The sequence below is a fragment of the Cucurbita pepo genome, chromosome 6, assembly GCF_057944985.1.
Source record: "Cucurbita pepo subsp. pepo isolate OVF chromosome 6, ASM5794498v1, whole genome shotgun sequence".
NCBI lineage: Eukaryota > Viridiplantae > Streptophyta > Magnoliopsida > Cucurbitales > Cucurbitaceae > Cucurbita > Cucurbita pepo.
The window spans coordinates 15,995,370-16,017,815 of record NC_141803.1 but is presented as its reverse complement, the minus strand read 5'-3'; the positions used below and the strand labels follow the sequence as shown (position 1 = coordinate 16,017,815).

General features: G+C 35.9%; 1 protein-coding gene across 1 annotated transcript; it reads right to left on the bottom strand.

The window, feature by feature from the left end:
- Nucleotides 1-1,276: 1,276 nt before the first annotated feature.
- On the bottom strand, nucleotides 1,277-12,947 carry LOC111796781 (TMV resistance protein N-like). The gene is made up of 8 exons (XM_087124489.1): nucleotides 12,416-12,947; nucleotides 9,922-11,011; nucleotides 8,748-9,023; nucleotides 7,087-8,196; nucleotides 5,611-6,218; nucleotides 4,520-4,685; nucleotides 2,879-3,598; nucleotides 1,277-1,795 (listed from the first exon to the last, which is right to left on the bottom strand). Exons 1-8 carry the CDS (start codon nucleotides 12,916-12,918, stop codon nucleotides 1,277-1,279), a joined length of 4,992 nt encoding a protein of 1,663 aa, XP_086980615.1. The 5' UTR covers nucleotides 12,919-12,947.
- Nucleotides 12,948-22,446: the final 9,499 nt, after the last annotated feature.

The following is a 22,446-nucleotide window of genomic DNA, read 5'->3' as shown; positions in this document are numbered from 1 at the left end:
CTCTGCCTCTTCTTTGCCCTTTACCTCTAGAGCTTGAAGTTTCACTTGGTGTGGATATCTTTAAGGCTGTCATCTCCTCTATTGCACTTGTACGATTGAGCCTCTGCTCATGTACTAACAGGAAGCTTTGGAGTTCATCTATTTGCATCTCTTCGACATTGTTTGCTTCTTCGATAGAACATACAATGTAATCGAACTTTGGAGTTAGTGATCGCAAAATCTTTTCTACGACCGCAACATCTGTGATTGAACCACCATGCATCCTCATTTTACTTGCAAGACTTATAACCTTGCCAATATAATCATTCACCATTTCTCCCTTTTGCATTTGGAGAATTTCAAAGTCTCTCCTAACTGCCTGTAGTTGAGCACGTTTTACTCTCGTTGAGCCTTGATACTTCCTCCTCATAGAATCCCAAATTTCCTTGGATGTATTCTTCTGAAGCATTGTTTCCAAGATAGTCCTGTCAATGGACTGAAATAAATAGTTCTTGACTTTCAGGTCCTTTAATTTCGATGCTGCCAACAGTTGCTGTTGACCAGCTGAGAGTACCTCACCTTCATTTGGCTCTTCATAACCTGTTTCCACCATATCAAAGAACTCCTTTGATCTGAGAAAATTTTCCATCAACATCGCCCAATGATCATAGTGACCATCGAACCTCGGGATGGCGGGCTGAACGTAGCTCTCAACTTGTTTTTCTGCTGCCATTTTTTGCTGCTGCAAGATTGCTCTGATACCAGTTGTTGGTGACAACAGATAACTGAAGTGAGATTGAGAGGAGTGTGATTTGAATGATGGGGAGGGAGGTTCTTTTATAGGGGGATTCCCGGAGTTGGTTGAGATTTTTGTGGATGAAATTGAATTCACCTCCTCCTTCTCTTCCGTAGAAACTAATTCAAACTTCTATTATTAGCTTCAACAGGTAGATGTTATATCTAGTAAAACTATGTAAAGAAACTTGAATGAACCATGTATATCCCTTAGGCAGTGATTTGAAGATGTATTGTTTTTGTATTCCCTATATTCTCTGTACATATATGAAGTCATCAATATAAACATTTAGCCAATATTGTCAATATTCTTCCTTGTATTTTCTCTTTCCTGTTCTTTGTGTTTATCTAGGCTGAGCATATGTGTTGTTGTGCGATTCTTACGAAAACCATGAGTGAGACTAAAGCCGAAGGGGATTGATTCAATTTTTGTGTAATTCATTATCTTATACCATAAAAATAAATGTAATTCATCATGTCAAATAAGTACAAGAACAACCAATCAACGATGGTTTTGTACATAATATGATTCTATGGCTTCCATCAATATCTTATCAATCCTTTCCACATCTTGGTTGTACACTAGCTGAAGTCCACAACCTCGTACAGTCATGTCTGGGGTATCAGCTTCAATAGTAGCCAAAATATGAGACCTATGACGAAGAATGTTGCCATATGTCTGTCTTGGGCTGTAATATAGCCAAAGGAATTGTCGTTCATGTAGCCAAATGAATCTGTCCTCAGTGATAGTATGAATGTGAATTGGATGGATTACTCCATTCTCAACTGCAAATTGACAAAGAAGTTCATGCCTTGAAATTGAACGAAGATTGTTGAGAATTGCCGTTGGATGCTTGTTGATTTGGAAAAGTGCGCAAACTGCAAACCCCATCCAATCACTATTAGTATATAAACTTGGAGGCAATTGGATGGCTGTTTGATTCTTTTCAGATTGTTGATTAAACCACTCAGGAATGTTTCGTCTTGGAATAACGAAGTCGAATGTTGTGCCGAATCGATCCTGCATGAGAGAAAATGTTAACCGTTAGGAACCACGAAGCTCTACAATGGTATGATATTATCTACTTTGAGCATAAGCTCTCGTGGTTTTACTTTTGGTTTTCCTTACTTATAAACCCATGATCATTCCCTTAATTAGCTAACGTTGGACACCCTCCCTTCCAACAATCCTCCTCTCGAACAAAGTACACAATAGAGCCTCTCCTAAGACTTATGGAGCCCTCGAACAACCTCCCCTTAATCGAGACTCGACTCCTTCTCTGGATCCCTCGAACAATACACCCTTTGTTTGACACTTGAGTCACTTTTGACTACACCTTTGAGGCTCACAACTTTTTTGTTCGACATTTGAGGATTCTATTGACATGGTTATGTTATGACATGAATCTGATATCATGCTAGGAACCACAAACCTCCACAATAGTATGATATTGTCCACTTTGAGCATAAGCTCTCATGGATTTATTTTCGGTTTCCCCAAAAGGTCTCATACCAATGGAGATGTATTCCTTACTTATAAACTCATGATCATTCCCTTAATTAGCCAATGTGGGTCTCCCTCCCAACAATCCTCAACAATCCTCCCCGAACATAGTACACCATAGAGCTTCCCCTAAGGTCTATGGAGCCCTTGAACAGCCTCCCCTAAATTGAGGCTCGACTCCTTCTCTAAAGCCCTCGAACAAAGTACACCCTTTGTTCGACACTTGAGTCACTTTTAACTACACCTTCGAGGCTCACAACTTTCTTGTTCGACATTGAGGATTCTATTGGCATGGCTAAGTTAAGGGCATGACTCTGATACCACGTTAGGAACCACGAACCTCCACAATGGTATGATATTATCCACTTTGATCATAATCTCTCATGGTTTTACTTTTGGTTTCTCCAAAAAGCTTCATACCAATGAAGATGTATTCCTTATTTATAAACTCACGATCATTCCCGTAATTAGCCAACGTGGCACTCCTTCCCAACTCAACAGTAACTAATAAGCTCGAAGTATTTTCGTGTTAAATTTGTAACAAATAAATCTCTAAACATTTAATTCTAGCCTAAGACAAGAAGAAAGAGAGAGACGTACCTTTAAATCCTTTTGAAGGAAAGAAGGAATTGTTTCTTTGAGCGCCAAAAGGTGGTTCCTTTCCATTGCATTTGAAGTAAGAGTTGAATCTTGAGGATAACCATTTGAATTGTGTTCCTCTATCAACTCTTCCAAACACAAATCATCTTCCCCTTCAGCTTCTTTTTGCTCTGGATCATACTTATGAAAATGTATCATCTTGATAATGGATTCAACATAAACTTGGTCATAAAATTCATGCAAATCAGCTGGCGAACCCATCACATTGTTTATCATTGTGTTGATGAGCCCTTCAACATCATGTTTATAAGCTAGACGTGCACCACAAACAACAGCCTTCAAGGACGAGTTATTATTGCATACGAACGAAACACAAAGATGCCTCCATTGATTCAATCGATATGGATAAACCGCTCGAGGCTCGAAAAACACCCAAAGTTGATGAGAATCATCAAACAATCCTTTAGTTAAGTAAAGAATTGATTCTCGTTGCATTGTGTATTCATCATTTTCCACTTGGTATGAGAAGGAATGAGCATTTGGTGAGTTCTTGTCCACTGCAAATACTACAAAAAAGGCTAACCCCATCCACTTCTTATCCTTGTGCAAATTTGGAGGTATTTTGATTGTGACTTTTGGCTTCTTTAGTTGAAGATTGAACCAACTTCTTGAGATTTCTTTTCGAGGGAAAACGTAGTATTCACCATAAAGCTTCAGGTCCTATATGAAGAAATGGAAAGAGTTAGTTCAAGATGTTCGTAAATTTAAGTATTTATTGATTAATACACTAAGATGTTCGTGAACTTTCTCCTTAAATTAAACAACTACTAACAAACTACTAACAAATCTTTCTAATGACATGGCTAAGTTAAGAACATGACTCTGATACTATGTTAGAAATCATGTTTCTCCACAATGGTATGATATTATCCACTTTGAGCATAAGCTCTCGTAGTTTTGCTTTGAGTTTCCCAAAAGGCCTCATACCAATGGAGATGTATTACTTATAAACTCATGATCATCTCCTTAATTAGCCAACATGGGACTCCCACCAACAATCATCAACAGATAAATCACTCAAAACATTCAATTTCTATAAAAAATATATAAATAAAAAGAAAAAAAACATTAACACATAATGTTGTTTTTTTTCTCTAAAATCTCATCGATTTTATTGGATATGACCCACGATCGAAATATGTCAAAACGAGTAAAAGAAGCAAAGGAACAACTTGACGGGAGAGATCTTTTGGAGCAAAGAAACCTTAAACACTTAGTTTTTCAATTCTATTTGTTGTTGTCCAAAAAAACATACATTTCATGAGTATTTATGGTGGACAAAGCACTAATTAACTTCCTAAACTTTCTCGTAAGTTAAGAACAACTAACCATCTTCCTAATTAAAACACAAAACTTGTCCACAATTTGACAATTACTCCAAGTTCTCCTGTAGTTGCTCCATAAGTTAGTGAGCCTACTGACAATTCTCCTAAAATTGCTCCATAAGTTAGTAATTTATTCTATTAAGTCAAATTTATATGCTCACGTGTTAAATATCATTCCATTAAACAATTGTAAAGATTATGTGAAATTGAAAGCTAAAGAGATAATAATAATATAAAAAAAAGTATAGAGAGAAACCTCAAAAGTTCTTAGAAGCATTGCTTTGAGGTTTCGTTTTAACATGATAGAGTAATCACTTTCAGTTTCCTCGGCCTCAGCAGCTGCAATCATACTGGTGGAACCATCTTCTATAGCCTCCGGTGGTGGTTTACTAGCTCGAAGTCTTGGAAATGATCCAATTGTCCTAAACACAATGCATTAATAACGTAAAGAATTTGAGTGAGTGAGAGAGAACAAGACAACAAATCTTTTTTAATATCTAATTAGTAGAAAAATACTATTCTTGATAGACAAATCGAAGTGTGAACATAGAGAGTTTTAGGGCATGTTTGAAAGTGATTTTCGTAGCAAAACCTCCCCTCGAACACTCTATGACTACACCTTCGATCAAGGATTCTATTGACATGACTAACTTAAGATAAGGGCATGGCTCTGATATCACCTGATAGAAATAGTGGATATCTGTAGTGGTATGATATTGTCCCCTTTGAGCATAAGCTCTCACAACTTTATTTATTATTTTCCCAAAAGGTCTCATACCAATAGGGATAGTTGTTGAGAATTGTTGGGAGAGAAGTCCCACAACGGCTAATTAAAGGGTTGATCATGAGTTTATAATAAGGAATACTATCTCCACTAGTACGAGACCTTTTGGGGAAACCAAAAGCGAAGTCATGAGAGCTTATGCTCAAAATTGACAATATCATACCATTGTGAAGAGTCGTGGTTTCTAACATGGCATCAGAGCCATGCTCTTTACTTAGTCATGTCAATAGAATCCTCAAATGTCGAACAAAGAAGTTGTGAGCCTCGAAAGTGCAGTCAAAAGTGACTTAAATGTCAAACAAAGGGTATACTTTGTTCGAGACTCTAGAGAAAGAGGCAAGCCTCGATTAAGAGGAGGCTGTTCGAGGGCTCCATAGGCCTCAGAGGAGGCTCTATAGTATATTTTGTTCAAGAGGAGGATTGTTGGGAGAGGAGTCCCACATTGACTAATATCATACCATTATAAAAAGTCATAAACAATAGTGTCCCTTACTGTCGGACTCCAACAAGGGAGAGAGAGTCCGAAATGGCCAAAAATCAAGCTCGAGATGGAATTGAATTACCTTTGCAACGCATTTAACCACGAAGTCTTGTAACGAGCTCCACCATCCACCAAACTAGAAACATCAACACGATTTTGACGATTCAAAATATGATCAACAATCGACGTATGATATTTTCCCGGAGATCCGAAAAGGGCTTTGATAATCTTCCCAATAAAACTCCCAGCATTTTGTTCATAGATTATCGATGCACCACACCATTTCACCTTCACAAAAGGGTTATCAGTCCTTATTGAAACATCAATGCAACAACATTGGTTCAACCACCCTTCAATCCTTCTCATTGGAACATAAAATACCACAAGCCCCACAGGTGATTGCAATTCATCTTTGTTTCCATCAAAAACTAGGGCTGATTTCAAAGGGCATTCATCTGTTTCCATTCGGATTATGAAATCACAAGTAATCTTTGAATTCTCGTTCCATTGATTGTTTTGGATTTCAAAAGTAGCCCCTAAAGCAATGCCAATTCTTGCATTTTCTTCAGATATGTAATCTGGTGGACAATGGGCTGTGATTGAACATCCATATCTTTTATCATCAAAGCATGCTATGAAGTTTGGATAGGGAATCACAAAAAAATACTTTTCTTGTTGCCATGTGAGTACCTGAAAAAAAAAAAAAAAGGTTAGGTTATCAATTTTGTTCAATAGTTTCGAATTAACCGTACCCTAATGCTACGAGCTTCGGGTTCGTTGTGGTTTAACATGATAACAAAGAGCTAGCGGTACCGTATTTAAACGTGCTGTAGACAAAGACGATCTTCATATCTTCACTCCACTTTGGCATAAATCCTTAACGTTTTTCTTTTAGTTATACTCAACGGGTCTTGTATCAATAGCAATATCTTTTCTCGCAATAGAAATCTTATTGTTTGAGCTTAGTTCTAATCTATCCCCACCCAACTCATGATACTATTTGTGAGTTAATAAGCTTGACTTAGCAATAAGCTTGATTTAGTAGAGTAATTTTAGGACGATCGTTATTCTTTTGTAAATTTGTTAGTGTTTTTACCACTAGTCATAAGATGTAAGCTCTATCCACACGAACAAAGAGAATGGAAAAGTATAAATGCTTAATGTTCTTCTATTCAAAAGATCTCTCCCTTCAAATTGTTTTTTCTACTAAATCTATTTATTTTGGTATATTTCGATCCGGTCATATCCAACACTTTTGTTTAGAAATACATGTCCATTGTCATGTAAATGGAAAACATGTATTCATTGTCTTGTAAACAAAACATTTATACTCATGATGGTAGTAACTTTTAATGACAAAAGACAAATTTTAAGGTTAAAAGAGCCAAAATCGAACTCCTAAAACCGTACAATGATACTTTTTAAAATCAAGTTAACGCTCAAACATATTAATCAAAATAGCAATTTTAACCAACACCGAGAACTCGTATAGAAAAATATATAAAGAAAGAGACTAAATTGAAACTAAACTCAAGAATATAAGAAAAAAGATGCAAACCTCGATGTATCGTTGAGACATTGTCCTTAGATGAATAGCAGAAAGACCAAGCTTATCAATTTTGTAGCTTCCAGCTGGTTCAGTGGATATCGGACAACGAATAAAAGTAATCCCCATTTCACTCGAAGGAATATGTTTCTCTTGATTGTAATATTCTTCGAGCGAAACACAATCCCTTGCTTCCACGTCTCTAACACTAAGTGGAAGCTTCGGCAAAGATCGAAGATTCGAACATTCAACCAAAAACAAATCTCTCAAATTCACAAGATGAGAAATACTTTCAGGCAATATGGTGAAATGATTTTGATTTAGATGAAGAATTTGCAAAGAAGACAAGCTACGAAGATCCTTAGGCAAATCTCCATCCCACAAATTACAATCACTTAGATTCAAAACCCTCAAAGAACAACCAAAACTAAAGCAATTGGTCAATTTCAACCCTTGAGAATTTGAAAATTTTCGAGAGAGATTCCAACAAGGAAATAATGATTGAATGAATTTACGAGACAAACCTTGACAATTTAAAATTTCAAGATTTGTCAAGAGTTGAAGAGACAATGGAGCTTGAGTTATACAAGTACTTGTAACATCAAGCTTCTCCAAGCAAGAAATATTGCCTAAGCTCTCAGGAATGCTATCAATTTTGGAGCAGCCATGCAAATTGAGTATCTTCAAGGATGTCAAACAGCCAATAGTGCTTGGAAGTTTAACAAGATTGGTGCAATTTTTGAGATTTAATATCATAAGTCCTGTCAAATGACCTATTGATTGATGCAAAACTTTAATGGATGTTCCATCTAAATGAAGCTCTAATAGATTGTTCATGTTTCCTGAGATTTTTGGGAAGTTTTTGAGGCTTGAACAGCCTGAAAGCACCAAAATATTGAGAGATTCTAAGGAAATATTGAAGGGAATGTTTGATAATTGCTTGCAATCTTTTAGATCCAATTGAATCAGATGCTTTAGAGACCCTAAAGATTGGTGTAATTGGTATAAACTTACACAACCACTCAAGACTAATCTTTCAAGATTTGGAACCCTAGAAAAATCAGGGGTTTTGGAAAGGAATTTGGAATCACTTAGGTTTATAACTTTCAATGTATCGAATCTCTGCAAAGAAAAAAGAAGTAATTTCATCATTTTGGAACAAATTTACACTATAAGAAATAATGGATACGATAGCATACTAAAAATGCTATAATAGATGGTATAATAGTATAAATATAACGACCCAAGCCCACCGCTAGCAGATATTGTCCTCTTTCGGCTTTAAAACGCGTCTGCTAGGGGAAGGTTTCCACACCCTTATGAAGAGTATTTTGTTCTCCTCCCCAACCAATGCGGGACATCACAATCCACCCCCTTCGAGGCCAGCGTCCTTACTGGCACACTGCCTCGTGTCTACCCCCCCCCCTTCGAGGAATAGCGAGAAGGTTGGCACATCATCCGGTGTTTGGCTTTGATACCATTTGTAACGACTCAAGCCTACTGCTAGCAGATATTGTTCTCTTTGGGCTTTCCCTTACGGGCTTCCCCTCAACGCTTTAAAACACGTCTGCTAGAGGAAGGTTTCCACACCCGTATAAAGAGTGTTTTGTTCTCCTCCCCAACCAATATGGGACATTACAATAAAACTTGGCAAAAATTTAGGGTTTATGTACCTTTGAATCCTTCCAAAGTTGGTGAATTGAGCTACTAGGGAGCTCAAGCTCCAATAGGTTTGTGGGATGGAAATTTGATGGCAAGAACTTTAAAGGGTATCCATGCCAATTGAGGAACCTTAGCTGGTCGGAGAGGTACTCAAGATCTTGAGAAAGATGAACATTGTTGAGTTTCAATACTCTTAGATTGGTCATTGCCTTAAAGGAGTTGGCATTCAAGTGTGACTCTCCCTCTTCATCCAAATCCATCATTATGCCTTCAATTGCTTCTGTTCCCTAAGAAAATCATGAGAGATACAAAAAAAAAAAAAAAAAAAAAAAAAAAAAAGGTTAAAACAAGTATAGATTGTTGAAATGTCGAATAACATATCCCGAAACTCTTAACATTGTCAAAATGTCAAATAGATCGTTGAAAAATCCACATTTTATGTCTGTGAATCTCTAATGTATAAGATAGCTTTACACTTTAAGAACATGTTGTTAGGATCGTACGATCATATACTCAATCTAAATGAAGAACACAAAGAACACAAGAAAGAAAATGCAAGGAGACATGTGTTGTGCAAAAATGAAACTAAGATCGATCACACTCACACACCCACAAACATAAATTAAACAAAGAGACAAAATGTACGTAGTACCATCGAGATGGTAAACTTCACAGCGGCCAGAGGTTTATATTGATGACTTCAAGTTACTGGTAATTCTTCTTAAAAACTACACTCGATCTACATTCAAGAACATGAGAATATACCCACTCGATCTACATTCAAGAACACGAGAATATACCCACTCGATCTAATGATTCTCTAATGTATAAGATAAATTTACAGTTTAAGGACATACTGTTAGGATCACAAACTCACACACTCAATCTAGATGAAGAACATGAGAAACACAAAAGAGAAAACGTAGGGAGAAATATAAGTGGTAACACCAGGATGATAAGCTCCACGACGACTATGAGTTTCTATTGACTTCAAATTACACAGAATCCATCTTAAGAACGACATAGAGAATATATAAAAATTCATCTTAAAAACGAAATAACTCTTAAGCAAACTTAACCTATAAGTAAACATCACACTCCAACGTAAAAGTAATAATTCAAGAATAATAAACTTACAAAAGACAATTTATATAAAACGAGTTGTAATTAACCTAAAAACTGTACCTGATCACGGCTAAGAGCGAGATTCACGTCCTCACGAAGCCACAACCTACTTCGTTTCTCGGGCTCATCCGGGAACTTTTGTCGAACAATCTCTTGACCCATTTCTTGAATCAAATCATGCATTTGAATCTTATCATGTGGTGTAGTAATAAGAGACTTCTCCTCCAATATTTCTAGCCCAAGAACAGCTAGAAATCCAAAGCTTTGAAGAATTTCAATTGCTTGTCTCTTACTCTTCCTCTTGAAAAAACATGCAATGTCTAGAAAAATCTTTTGTTCACTCTTCTCTAACATATAATAACTTATCTTCAACTTTTCAAGAATTTCCATACCACGAACATCCTTCAACTTAGCCACAGCATTCTCCCAATCCTTCATTGGTTTATCACGTAAAGCTGATCCAAGAACCTCAATAGCCAATGGAAGCCCTCCACAATAGTCTACAACTTTGCATGAAAGATCAAAAAACCCCTTCTTTGAATGATCTTCTCTAAATGCCTTTTGTGAAAATAGCTCAAGAGCTTCATCAATATTAAGCCCTTCGACGTTGTATCGTCTTTCGATACCGTGCGATATCAGGAGATATTCGTCTCGTGTCGTGACGATGACTCGGCTACCTGGTCCGAACCAATCATAATCGCCTGCTAATTGCTCGAGCTGGCTTATATGATTGACATCGTCGAGGATTATAAGAGCTTTTAGATTGCTTATTCGTCTCTTGATCAATGTAGCTCCATCACAATCAGGGATCTCTATGTTTCTTTTCATTAGGGTGCCTGTTAGAAGCTTCTCTTGTAATGAAGCTAAGCCTTCGTTCTTTAAAGCTTCTTTGACATTGTCTAGAAAGTAACATCCTTCGAACAAATGGGATACACTTTTGTAAATGATTCTAGCGATGGTGGTCTTACCAATTCCACCCATTCCCCATATTCCAACAAAACGCTTGTCATCTAAACCTATTCCTAAAAGCATATTTACTTTGTGTAATCTTGAGCTGATTCCGACCAATTTGTCATCGTATCGAAACAAGTCCGGTCGTAATTTGTTGAAGACATGCTTCACAACTTCATTGATGGTCTCTTCTTCTTTCCTACAAACAAATTTTCGTATAACCATAATAAATAATGGTATTGTTTGATAATCCTTTGGTTTTAAAAATTTACTAAAAGATCATCACTAGCTCAATGGGATCAAACTCAATAATTGTGAGAACCCGATTATCAAAACGACTAATTAGCCTACTTAGAGTTCGAGCCAATTGTTTAGATGTTTGTAAGTGTTTAGAATTTTTAGAATTAAGTAGAATATCTTAGAAAGTTGTAGATATACTTCACTCCCATCACGTTTGTATCAGAGACAGAGTGTGATCTCTTCTTGATTGGTTTTAATAAAGAGTGTGTGAGTATTTTCCACAAAAGAGTTGTGTTTAACAAAATGTATATGCATATATACACATAGATATTGTTGATGATCCTGAGTTTATAAGTAATGAATATATTTTCTTTGGTACGAGATCTTATATCGAAATCAAAAGCTAAGTCGTGAGTACTTATGCTCAAAGTTGACAATATTATACCTTCTCAAATTTGACATTTTTTAAAATTAAATACGAAAAAAAGGATGAAAAGGGGAGACCAAAGAAGGAAATGAAAGCGAAAACTCACTGTTCTTCTGCTTAACCTAAACTCACTTCATATTCCTAACCTAAACTCAATGGTTTTTTTTTTTTTGTTTTTGTTTTTGTTTTTTTTTTTTTTTTTTAATGTTTCTCTCTTTTTCTATCATATCTTTTCTTTCTCTACGTTTTTTCTTTGAAGTTTCTCTCTAACTATTTTTTTTTTTTTTTGTCTAAAAATTAAAAAAAAAAAATTCTAAAACAAAAATTATTATAAAATAACCAAATTCATAAAGTTTGATTTATTTGAACTCAATTCAACACAAATAATGTTTTGTAACGGCCTGAGTCCACCACTAGTATATATATTATTATCTTTGGGCTTTTGCTTCCCTTCAAAGTTTTTAAAACCCTCTTGCTAGAGAGAGGTTTCCACACCCTTCATTCTCCTCTCCAACCAAGGCAGGATTTCACAATCCACCCCCTTCGGACCCAACATGCTTACTACCACTCGTTCCCTTCTCCAATCGATGTGGGACCCACCAATCCACTCTTCTTCGGGGCCCAGCATCCTTACTGACACACCGCCTCATGTCCACCCCCTTCGAGGCTCAGCCTTCTCGTTGGTCACATCGCCTAGAACCTAACTCTGATACCATTTGTAATGGCCCAAACACAGTTCTAACAGATATTGTCCTCTTTTGGTTCTTTTGTTTTACATTCCTACTAACTTTTCTCTCTTTTTCTATCATATCTTTTCTTTCTCTACGTTTTTTCTTTGAAATTTCTATCAAACCTTAACTACCATTTTATACCACAAAGAGAAAACTTAAAGAAATAAATAAATAAGTGAAGGAAGGTAATAATTGAATAACTTACTGTTGTTCTTGGAGATGCCATCCAGACAAATTACCAACTTCGAACATAGAATCCCTCCAGCTTTGAACTTCTTCAAACCCAACATTCTCTTCATGTTCTATAAATGGCTTCTCAAAGTTCCCCTTCTGCTTCCTCACATGGGCTGGATCTATTTGGTAAAATATTGGAAGAACCAACTGATCCCTCACCTCCTTATACATTCCAATCTTCGCCAATTCCTTCATCGAAACTAAATCCCCATAGTTCTCCGAGAAAACCACGATCGATGACCTCGATTCTTCGATCGCTGTCAGCTTCTCCGTTAGCATCTTACCTTCATTCTCGTTCTCGTTCTCGTCTCTGTAAACTACGATTCCTTGAGCCGTCAGAGCTTTGTGGAGGTCGGCGGCGAAACCGCTGCCGGTGTCTTTGGCTCGGTGGCTGATATAAACGTCGTAGTTTTGTTTGGGAGGAGAAAATGATACTATTGAGGGTACTCTCTCCATGATTGCAGGAGACGCCATTGAAGGGTGGTGAGAGATGGTTTGATAGAACAACTAATGGGAATTTGAATGGATGGCCTAAATGGGTTTCAAGTCTATTATTGTGTTCAAATTTAATATTCATTTCATCTTTTGATGCTTTGAACTTTTTAAATGAGTGTTTGGATCCCCCACTTATTATTTTACCTATAGAATAATCTCTCATCATTTTTATATTATATTATTAAATATTTAAATTAAATTATGGATATATATGGAAGGGACACTATCTTGGTATTGAGAAAATCAAAAGTTTAATGTGACATTAGTTGGGGAGGAGAAGGAAACACCTTTTAGGGGAGGAGAACGAAACACCTTTTATAAGGATGTGGAAACCTTTCCCTAGCAGACGCGTTTTAAAAACCTTGAGATGAAGCCCGAAAGAAAAAGTCCAAAGAGGATAACATCTGCTAGCAGTACGCTTGTGTCGTTACAAATCGTATCAGAGCCAGACACCGAGCGATGTGCCAGCGAGGAGATTGTTCCCCAAAGAGGTAGACACGAGGTGGTGTGCTAGTAAGGACGCTGGGCCTCAAAGGAGGGTGGATTTGGTGAGAGTCCCATATGAATTGAAGAAAAGCCTTGAGGAGAAGCCCGAAAGGAAAAGCCTAAAAAGGACAACATCTACTAGCAGTGGGCTTGGGGCGGTTACAGATTTCATCACAAATTGTTTGTCAAAAGAGGTAAAATATCAATCAAAAGTGACCAATAGTCGAGGGATTGGAGCCCACTACCCAACACTCGACCTCAAGTTGACCCGACGCACGCACAACTCAACCCATGCCATCCCTTCATATGTAGCTCGTTTTCGACTCAACTAGTAGAGTCCCTCTAATGTGTAACTTAAACTTGGCTCAATGGCTCCTTTCGACTCCAACTTGGCTTAAACGACTCATTCGACCCTGGTTTAGATTTTCACGCTCTCTTACCATTTTTGACATTATTTGGTGCCTTTTGACGTATGGCAACTGTTTGACCAATTTGAAATAATTAGAGCCAAAGTCTAGGTTAGTTAATGCAATTAGATGAGTTAATTTTCACGACGATATTCTAAACATGATATTGTGGAACCTCATAGGTGGAATTGAATTTCGAGGATCAAGATCAAGCTAGCTCAAAAGATATTTTGCGACTCTAGTTTAGGCCAACCAAGTAAGTGGTTTTAATGTTGGAACACCTTGGGCTTGGTTGGATGACTCATATGATGTATGAATGACACATACTCTATGACTCTTGTACATATCATATTTTTATGATACTATGGTATGTTATGTATGATGTGATATGTGATGATTCTGTTATTTTATGATTACGTTATGATATGAGTATTATATGATGTGTGTACTTCTAGTATGTCACGCTAGGTATGTTATGATAGCATATTCACATTATGCCTACATATGTTAACCATAATAGATATGTTGAGTATACATATACATGTCTCATAGGAACTTTATGTCATGAAATAAACGGAAGTAGGATTTGTATCATAACTATGTACGATGATTTGAAACTACCGGACTTTATGGATGTTATATGTCACGAGCATATTGAGATACTTCTCCATTATAATGAGTACGAATGCATACACTATGATACGATACACATTTCTTTCCATTCATGGCTTTCGACAATATGAGCATGCGCTAACCCATAGTCAGCCTAGGGGTACATATACGAGCATGTCTGGTGGGTTCATGTGCACATGCATGGACAGTGTGTAGAGAAGTATTACACATCCAACCCGCTCAAACTGAACAAGTAAAGCCCAAGAAACAATTTATGAAAAAGATAGATCCGACCAAGAGCCATGATTGCATATAATTGCATTTTCCAACCCTTGATAACACTCATTACATATAACTATCCCTATGATATATCAATAATTAAACATAATGGTAAACCAGCATACAAATAATCAACGATAGATATCTATCACAAATGGAACTCAATAAGTGATAGACTTTCGTTACTGATAGGTTTATCTGGGACCAATACGACTTAAAATTTTGTCATATTTGAGAACATACTAGATTTTATATTAATTATCGAAGCTTATATTAGTTGTCGAACAATATTAAACAATAAATCATTGTTATATTTCCAAGTGATAAGACCAACTTAAGACAATCTATCATATTTATAAATAATAATACTCTAAATGTGAACTGATTAGGGCATTGGTTTTAATATTTGTAGGTATGTCGTCATCGTGGTGGGCAATGCCTCCATTTTGGCTGTCTCAGCCTTTGACTTTGTTAGCATGATTTAAGGAGGTGGCGACAAGGAAAATACTAAACTAAGTTATCATGTTTGGTCTTTTTTTATTTCATATCTAGCGACAGCCTTTCAAAAGGTTTAAGGTTTTTCTGACCTATTTTTGGTATTTGAACTTTTGTCTCTCAATTCTAAATCTCTGACATCTTTATCTTTAAGGTTTTCAAAAATTAAGGTAAACTAAATTTTCTTCATATGACGAAACTACCCCTCTTAATTATTTATGATTTCAATACATATTTTCCTTTTTGTATAATAAATAAATATAGTTTATTCTTTTGTGAAAGTAATAATGTTTTATTAGTCATCGAATTATAAAAATTAATAAAATAAGAATCGTTTTAATGTACAGTGATCGATCCTCAGTGTAATGTATAGTTGTAACGGCCCAAGCCCACTGTTGGCAGATATTGTCTTCTTTGGACTTTTCCTTTCGGGCTAACCCTCAAAGTTTTTAAAACGCGTCTGCTAGAAGGAGGTTTCCACACCCTTATAAAGTGCTTCTTATAAAGGGTGTTTCGTTCTCCTCCCCAATCGATGTAGTATCTCACACTCCATCCCCCTTTAAGGCCCAAAGTCCTCGCTGCCACTCGTTTCTTTTTGCAATCAATGTGGGACCTCCACCAAATCCCACCCTCCTTCGAGGCCTAGCATCCTTGTTGGCACATCACCTCATGTCCACCTCTTTCGGGGCTTAGCCTCCTCGCTGACACATCACCTAGTGTCTGGCTCTGATACCATTTGTAACAGCTCAAGCCCACTGCTAGCAAATTTGTCCACTTTGGCCCGCTACGTATCACCGTCAACCTCACAGTTTTAAAACCTATATGCTAGGAAGGGGTTTTCACATCCTACCTTTATAAGGAGTGTTTCGTTCTCCACCTCAACCGATATGAGATCTCACAATAACGATCAAATGATCGTGGAATCGAGTCGAGAAGACAAACCGAACACAGAACAATGAGGCTAGACGCCAAGACAAAGGTGGGTGGTACAAACTTTGAAACCAACAACGACAACAAAGCCAAAATTCCCTCATTTGGCAGCTTCGAGCAATGAATTTTTGTGAGAGAAGTCGATCCTACTCGACTTTTATGGCCAGGTGATAGGTCTCTTTTTCAATTTTTTTTTCTTCAAGATATTACTTTAACATAGTTCAACTAGATAACACGTACAAAAGTTCCTTATTCCGATTAGAGAATAGGTACATTTGGAGACTAAATTGTAATAAATGGTAAGCCAAGTTTGTCCAAAAGCAAAAAGGTAAAGGCTGGCTAGCCATGTGCTGATATGATCAATATCAATAAGTTGATTATTTTAAACACAAGTGGGGATTCATTAATCTAATTTTTGCATAACCTAAAATGGTCTTTCCAATCTCAAGACATTACTTTTATCACTCAATGATGGAGCTTTGGATAATTATATCCAAACTTTTTGACAATTTTCCAAAAGTTCAAGTGGATTCAACACCTACTAAAAGCTTGCATTTCTTTATATCAAGAACTTGTCGTTTTGTTTGTTTCTTCTCATGGTCGGTACCTATATTTGTTTAGAACAAATATTGGTCTACTCCAAGTGATTTCTTTATACCTATATTTGAGTTCATATGTCGTTAGGTAAATGAAAAATAAAGACATGTTATGCCATACTTGGTTGAATTTAATAATATAAAACAACTCAAGTTCATCGTTAGTAGATATTATATGTTTTGGTTCGTTACGTATCGCCATCAATTTCACAGTTTTAAGATATGTTACGGGCCAAAGTGGACAATATCTTTTAGCGATGGGTTTGAGCTATTATAAATGGTATCAGAGTCAGACATCAGACAGTGTGCCAACGAGGACGCTGAGCCCCAATAGGGGGTGGATTGTAGATCCCACATCAATTGGAGAGGGAAACAAAAAATTTCTTATAAGGGTGTGGAAACCTCTCCCTAATAGACAATTTTAAAACCACGAGGCTGACGACAATACTTAACGAGCTACAACGGACAATATCTACTAGTGGCAGGCTTGAGCTGTTACATAATATACGAAGAATTAACAAATAATGAATAAATTGATCATTATAACAATAATAAAATAAAATAAAAAACTAAAAAAAAAACGTTTGAAAGCTTCGTAACAATTTATAGCACACGATGAAATTAGGATCGCTACCATATGCATGCTATGAAAGTGTTTCAAAATTTAATCAGTTAAAAGATAAAACCTCTCAAAATAAATCAAAACTTTTATTTGTGATCTTTAAAAAATAAAAACAACATTAAAATATGAATGGCTGCCATTATTTGTTAGGTTATGCATGATTAGGATATTAGTTGAGTAGCTAACAATAGTATGCTGAGTATGTCGTAGCAAATGTCTCAAATGTTCTTAGAATGAAATTTTATATATCTAAGTAATCACAGTTAAAAATAAAAATAAATAAGTTAATTAATATACAATAATAATAATAATAATAATAACCGATCCATCTCTCCACCAACCTCTCACAACTTCTTCTCTAAAATAATTATTCTATCGATAATTCTTTCTTGAAAAAACAAACATAAACCGAAACAAAAATAGGTTTAAGCAGATTTATCGAGTATATAGCTTGAAGAGTTAGTTTGTCTAGTTAAATCTTCATTTTTTTTTATCTATTTTATTTGTATGAAAATAATATTATAACAAAAAATATTTGGATGGTATGATCCAAGCAGCATGAAATAATATTGACATTTTAAATGTATGTATTACTACTAAACACAATTTAGAAACAATGAAAACGTGAGATTCAATTTTTAATGAGATAATTAAGTTTATATTCCAAATAGGTGAAGCCTCAACATAAATGAGAACGAATTCGAAGGACGAAAGCAAGCAAATTTGGAGTTAGATAGAACTTTGGCTAAGGCCAATCGAGTAAGTGGTCTTACTATTGGCTCGGTCAGAAGACTTGCTCTATGTATGACGACACGTGCCCAGTGACACTTGCATGTGTCATTTATGCTTTATGTACTGTGATGATGATGATGATGTGAACTAGTATGATATTAGATTATGATGATGTTATATGATGATATGATGATGTTATACGATGATACGATGATGTTATATGATGATGTAATGATGTGATGATGTTATATGATGATATGATGGCGATGATGACGATGATGACATTATGATAGGACGATATAATGATATGATTATGACATGATATGATGACATGATGATGTAAAATGCATGATGGTGATATGACTTAATATGATGATATTCCATATTAAGATGATGTACATGTACTAAATTCCATGATACACTGTGATGAAGAGTTTTATAAGACACGTATGAAGACCAATGCATGCATGTTAAGAACCAAGGTTTCAGAATCGAAGGACCAAGGTCCTCAGGATAGATCATGATAAGAATCCCAAGTTATGTTTTAAATACCGTTTGTTTTGTTTCACGAAAAACTTACCCGTCTTTTTGGAATCGTCGAGTCACCCTATCCTTACACTTCTCGAACAGGAGCATTTTCTGAAGGTTGACTAAGGAAAATTTGGCATAAGAGGGGCATTGGGAGATCGTGTATGATGAGGGCACGATACTTTCGATGCCTCGCCAGAATTCTCGCACCTTTTTCGGCGATCGAGTTATTATTATTATTATTATTATTTTTGTCGTTAATTTTCTCTTTTGCTCTCTCTTTTGCCACAACTTCTCCCATTCGATATGTATTTTGTTTAGATATTTTACGCTCATCAACACACATTTGAATGACACTTAGAACTCAATTTTCTACAAAAAAAAACGTAACTCAAAAATAGATTTTCTATGGAATCGATAATTTACTTGTTACTTGCTACTTGTGGTAGTGTATATTTCCAATTATTCTTGTGAATGTCGCACCATTTTACTCCTATGCTTTCACAAGATTTCACCATGTGATCAATCAGCTTTGGTTTCATTTCACCATTTGAGACACTGTGGACATGAAACGTATGGTAAGTTACTTTCGAATATTTGGTTGTATTTACTAGATATTGTGTATAGTCATTTATAGTCTAAGCTTGACAAGAAAGCAGTCGAATGTATATTTATTGGATACGACGACCAAAGAAAAGGATAGAAGTAATGTGATCCACATTATCTATTGTGATTCACGTTTAGTCTCTACTATAAATATATCTTCAAAAAAGTTATAACTAGATATCTACGTGTCCATCGTTTATAACCCTGTCTCTAATCGGGAGAGACAAATAAGTTAGAGAATAAAAGAAAGTTTTAGAGAGAATTTAGAGATCTACAAAATTTTCTTAAGAGAGAACTTTAGGGACAAAAAAGTTATTAAGTAGATATGTTATAGAGAGAATATGTTATAAAGGAGAATTGGATGAGATAGTTTGAAAAACAAACATTTACAATTTTTTTTTTTTTTTTTTTTTTTTTTTTTTTTTTTTTGCTTCCATTTTCAAAGCACAAATTTGGTGCAAGTCACGTTCCTCACATTATAAGGCCAACTCAAATTCCATTTCATAGCAAAATTATTCAATATATGACCACTATAGTGTATGGTTGTCCTTTTAAAATTCTTTACTCTCTATGCGTAGGATTCAAATTACAATTTAGAATCTGAATTCAACGCTTGTATACCCTAGCATTTTCTTATATCTTCTACGACATGGTCTCGTTACTTATTTCTGGCTTCTAAAAGTGAAGATTATCCCCACAGATCATTATAGAGTTCTTTTAACATGCTTTCTCCTCTCTCACATGCTTTTTAGGAAAATTTTCAAAAGATCACTTGTGAAATCTCACATCGATGGAAGAGGGTTACGAAGATTGTGAGATCCTACACCGGTTGAAAAGGTGAACAAAATATTCCTTACAAGGGTGTGGTAACCTCTTGATGCGTTTTAAAATCGTGAGGCTGACAGTGATACATAATAGGCCAAAGTGGACAATCTCTACTAGCAGTGGGCTTGGACTGTTACAAATGGTATTGGAGTTAGACATCAGGCAATGTGCCAGCAAGGATTGTGAGATCCCACATCAGTTGAAGAGGGGAACAAATATTGTGAGATCCCACCTTGGTTGAAGAGGGGAACAAAGATTGTGAGATCCCACATTGTCGGAAGAGGAGAATGAAGCATTTCTTATAAGGGCGTGAAAACAATTTCCTAGTAGACGCGTTTTAAAACTGTAAAGCTGACGATGATATGTAACAGGCCAAAACAGACAATATCTGCTAGCGGTGGGCTTGGGTGGTTACAAATCATATTAGAGCCAAACATTGGGCGGTGTGCCAACGAGAATTTTGGGTTTCCAAGGGGGTGGATTGTGAGATCTCACGTTAGTTTAAGAGGGGAACAAAGATTGTGAGAACCCACATTGTTCAAAGAGGAGAACGAAACATTCCTTATAACGGTTTAAAAACCTTTTCCTAGTAGACACGTTTTAAAATTATGAGGCTAATGACGATATGTAACGGACTAAAGCGGACAATATCTCCTAGCGGTTGGCTTGGAGTGCTACATCACTCAACAAGAATTTCTCCAACAAAAGCATGCTAAACTTTGGAGTTTCAATAATTCAGCCATTAACAAAATGTATCTTGTTTGTATAGGTAGTAACTTTCAATTTTTTAGTATTTCTTTGTCATCCTATTCTCAAGATCAGATCGGTCTCATTTGAATGTGGTATTGGTTCATTCATGTACGGTAGAGTCTGGTATTAAAGTTTAGAATTTTAAAAATACAATCAAAGAACAAAGTTCAAATATAATTTAACTATTCATAATTAAATTAAACAAATTAAAATAGTTTTTATACTAAAGTTTAGTGACTAAAATCTACCTTTTGAAGTTTAAATTAACAAGAAAAGAAAATTAAATTTAACCCTAAATTTTGCGTGGGTCAATTTCAGTTATTTAATTTCATGGAATATCACTTTAATATTACCATCTTTACCTTTAACATGAATACATTTTGTTGCGAATTTTACTTTTTCATTGATTTTCTTTTGAAAAATGAGCAAACAATTTTATATTAAAATATGTGAAATTTTGAAGGTTCTTAAAATTGCATTTTGTGTTTTGGCAAATGAAATACTAAAATATTAAATAAAACGTTTCTTGAAATTTATCGTCTAATTTGATGGCGTGAAAACCTAGTTTCGGGTTTTTTTTTTTCATCATAAGCCCAAAATCAAGAATACTAAACTTTAATATATAAGAACAACGAACCTTCGTAATGATAATATATTGTTCATTTGAATCACTATGACTATACCTCCAAAACTTGCAAGTTTTTTTGTTGGACACCGGAGGATTCTATAAAATATCTAAGAGAAGGGATTGATTATGATACCATTTGTAGGAACAACGAACGTTCGATCCTTCACAATGATATGATATTATCAATTTTGAACATAAACTCTTTACTATGACTAAACCTTCGAAGCTTACAACTTCTTTCTTTAACACATGAAGATTCTTTAAAATATCTAAGATAAGAGCATGACTCTGATACCGCTTGAAGGAACAAGTGTAACAGCTCATACCCACTGCTAGCAGATATTGTCCTCTTTGGACTTTTCCTTTCGGGTTTTCCCTCAAGGCTTTAAAGCGGGTCTGCTAGGGAAAGGTTTCCACATTTTTATAAAGGGTGTTTGATTCTGGCATTCGTTCCTTTCTCCAATCGATGTGGGACTCCCACCAAATCCACCCACCTTCGGGTCCCAGCGTCCTTACTGGCACACCGTCTCGTGTCTACCCCTCTTCGGGGAAGAGCCTCCTCGCTGGCACATCACCCGGTGTCTGGCTCTGATACCATTTGTAACAGCCCAAACCCACCGGATATTGTCCTCTTTGGACTTTCCCTTTCGGGCTTCCCCTCAAGACTTTAAAACGCGTATGCTAGGGAAACGTTTTCACACCCTTATAAAGGATGTTTCGTTCTCGTCTCTAACCAACGTGGGATATCACGACAATGAACCTTCAAATCTTTATAACCATATGATATGGTTCATTGAATAGTGTCCTTTCCTCATATATTCTAGATCTTTCTCTTAATTAGCTACTCTAAAACACCCACGTACCACAACAAAAGTCCATAAATCATCCAGCATATAAAGTAAATTTGATTCGATTCTTTTCATTTTTATTGACTTCAAAGTTTCATCACGTTTTCTTTTTTATAATCCAAAGTTCATTACTTTCTCATTAAGTTTTATGTGCTCTCTATAT

What these genes read in the sequence shown, in the direction of transcription:
- LOC111796781 (XM_087124489.1), bottom strand. Translation starts at nt 12,918, where the DNA reads ATGGCGTCTCCTGCAATCATGGAGAGAGTACCCTCAATAGTATCATTT. An exon ending in TCGCTCTTAGCCGTGATCAG is followed by an intron (nt 9,024 to 9,921) that starts GTACAGTTTTTA and finishes TGATTTTCTTAG; the next exon opens with GGAACAGAAGCAATTGAAGG. An exon ending in TGGTTAAATGCGTTGCAAAG is followed by an intron (nt 4,686 to 5,610) that starts GTAATTCAATTC and finishes CATTGTGTTTAG; the next exon opens with GACAATTGGATCATTTCCAA.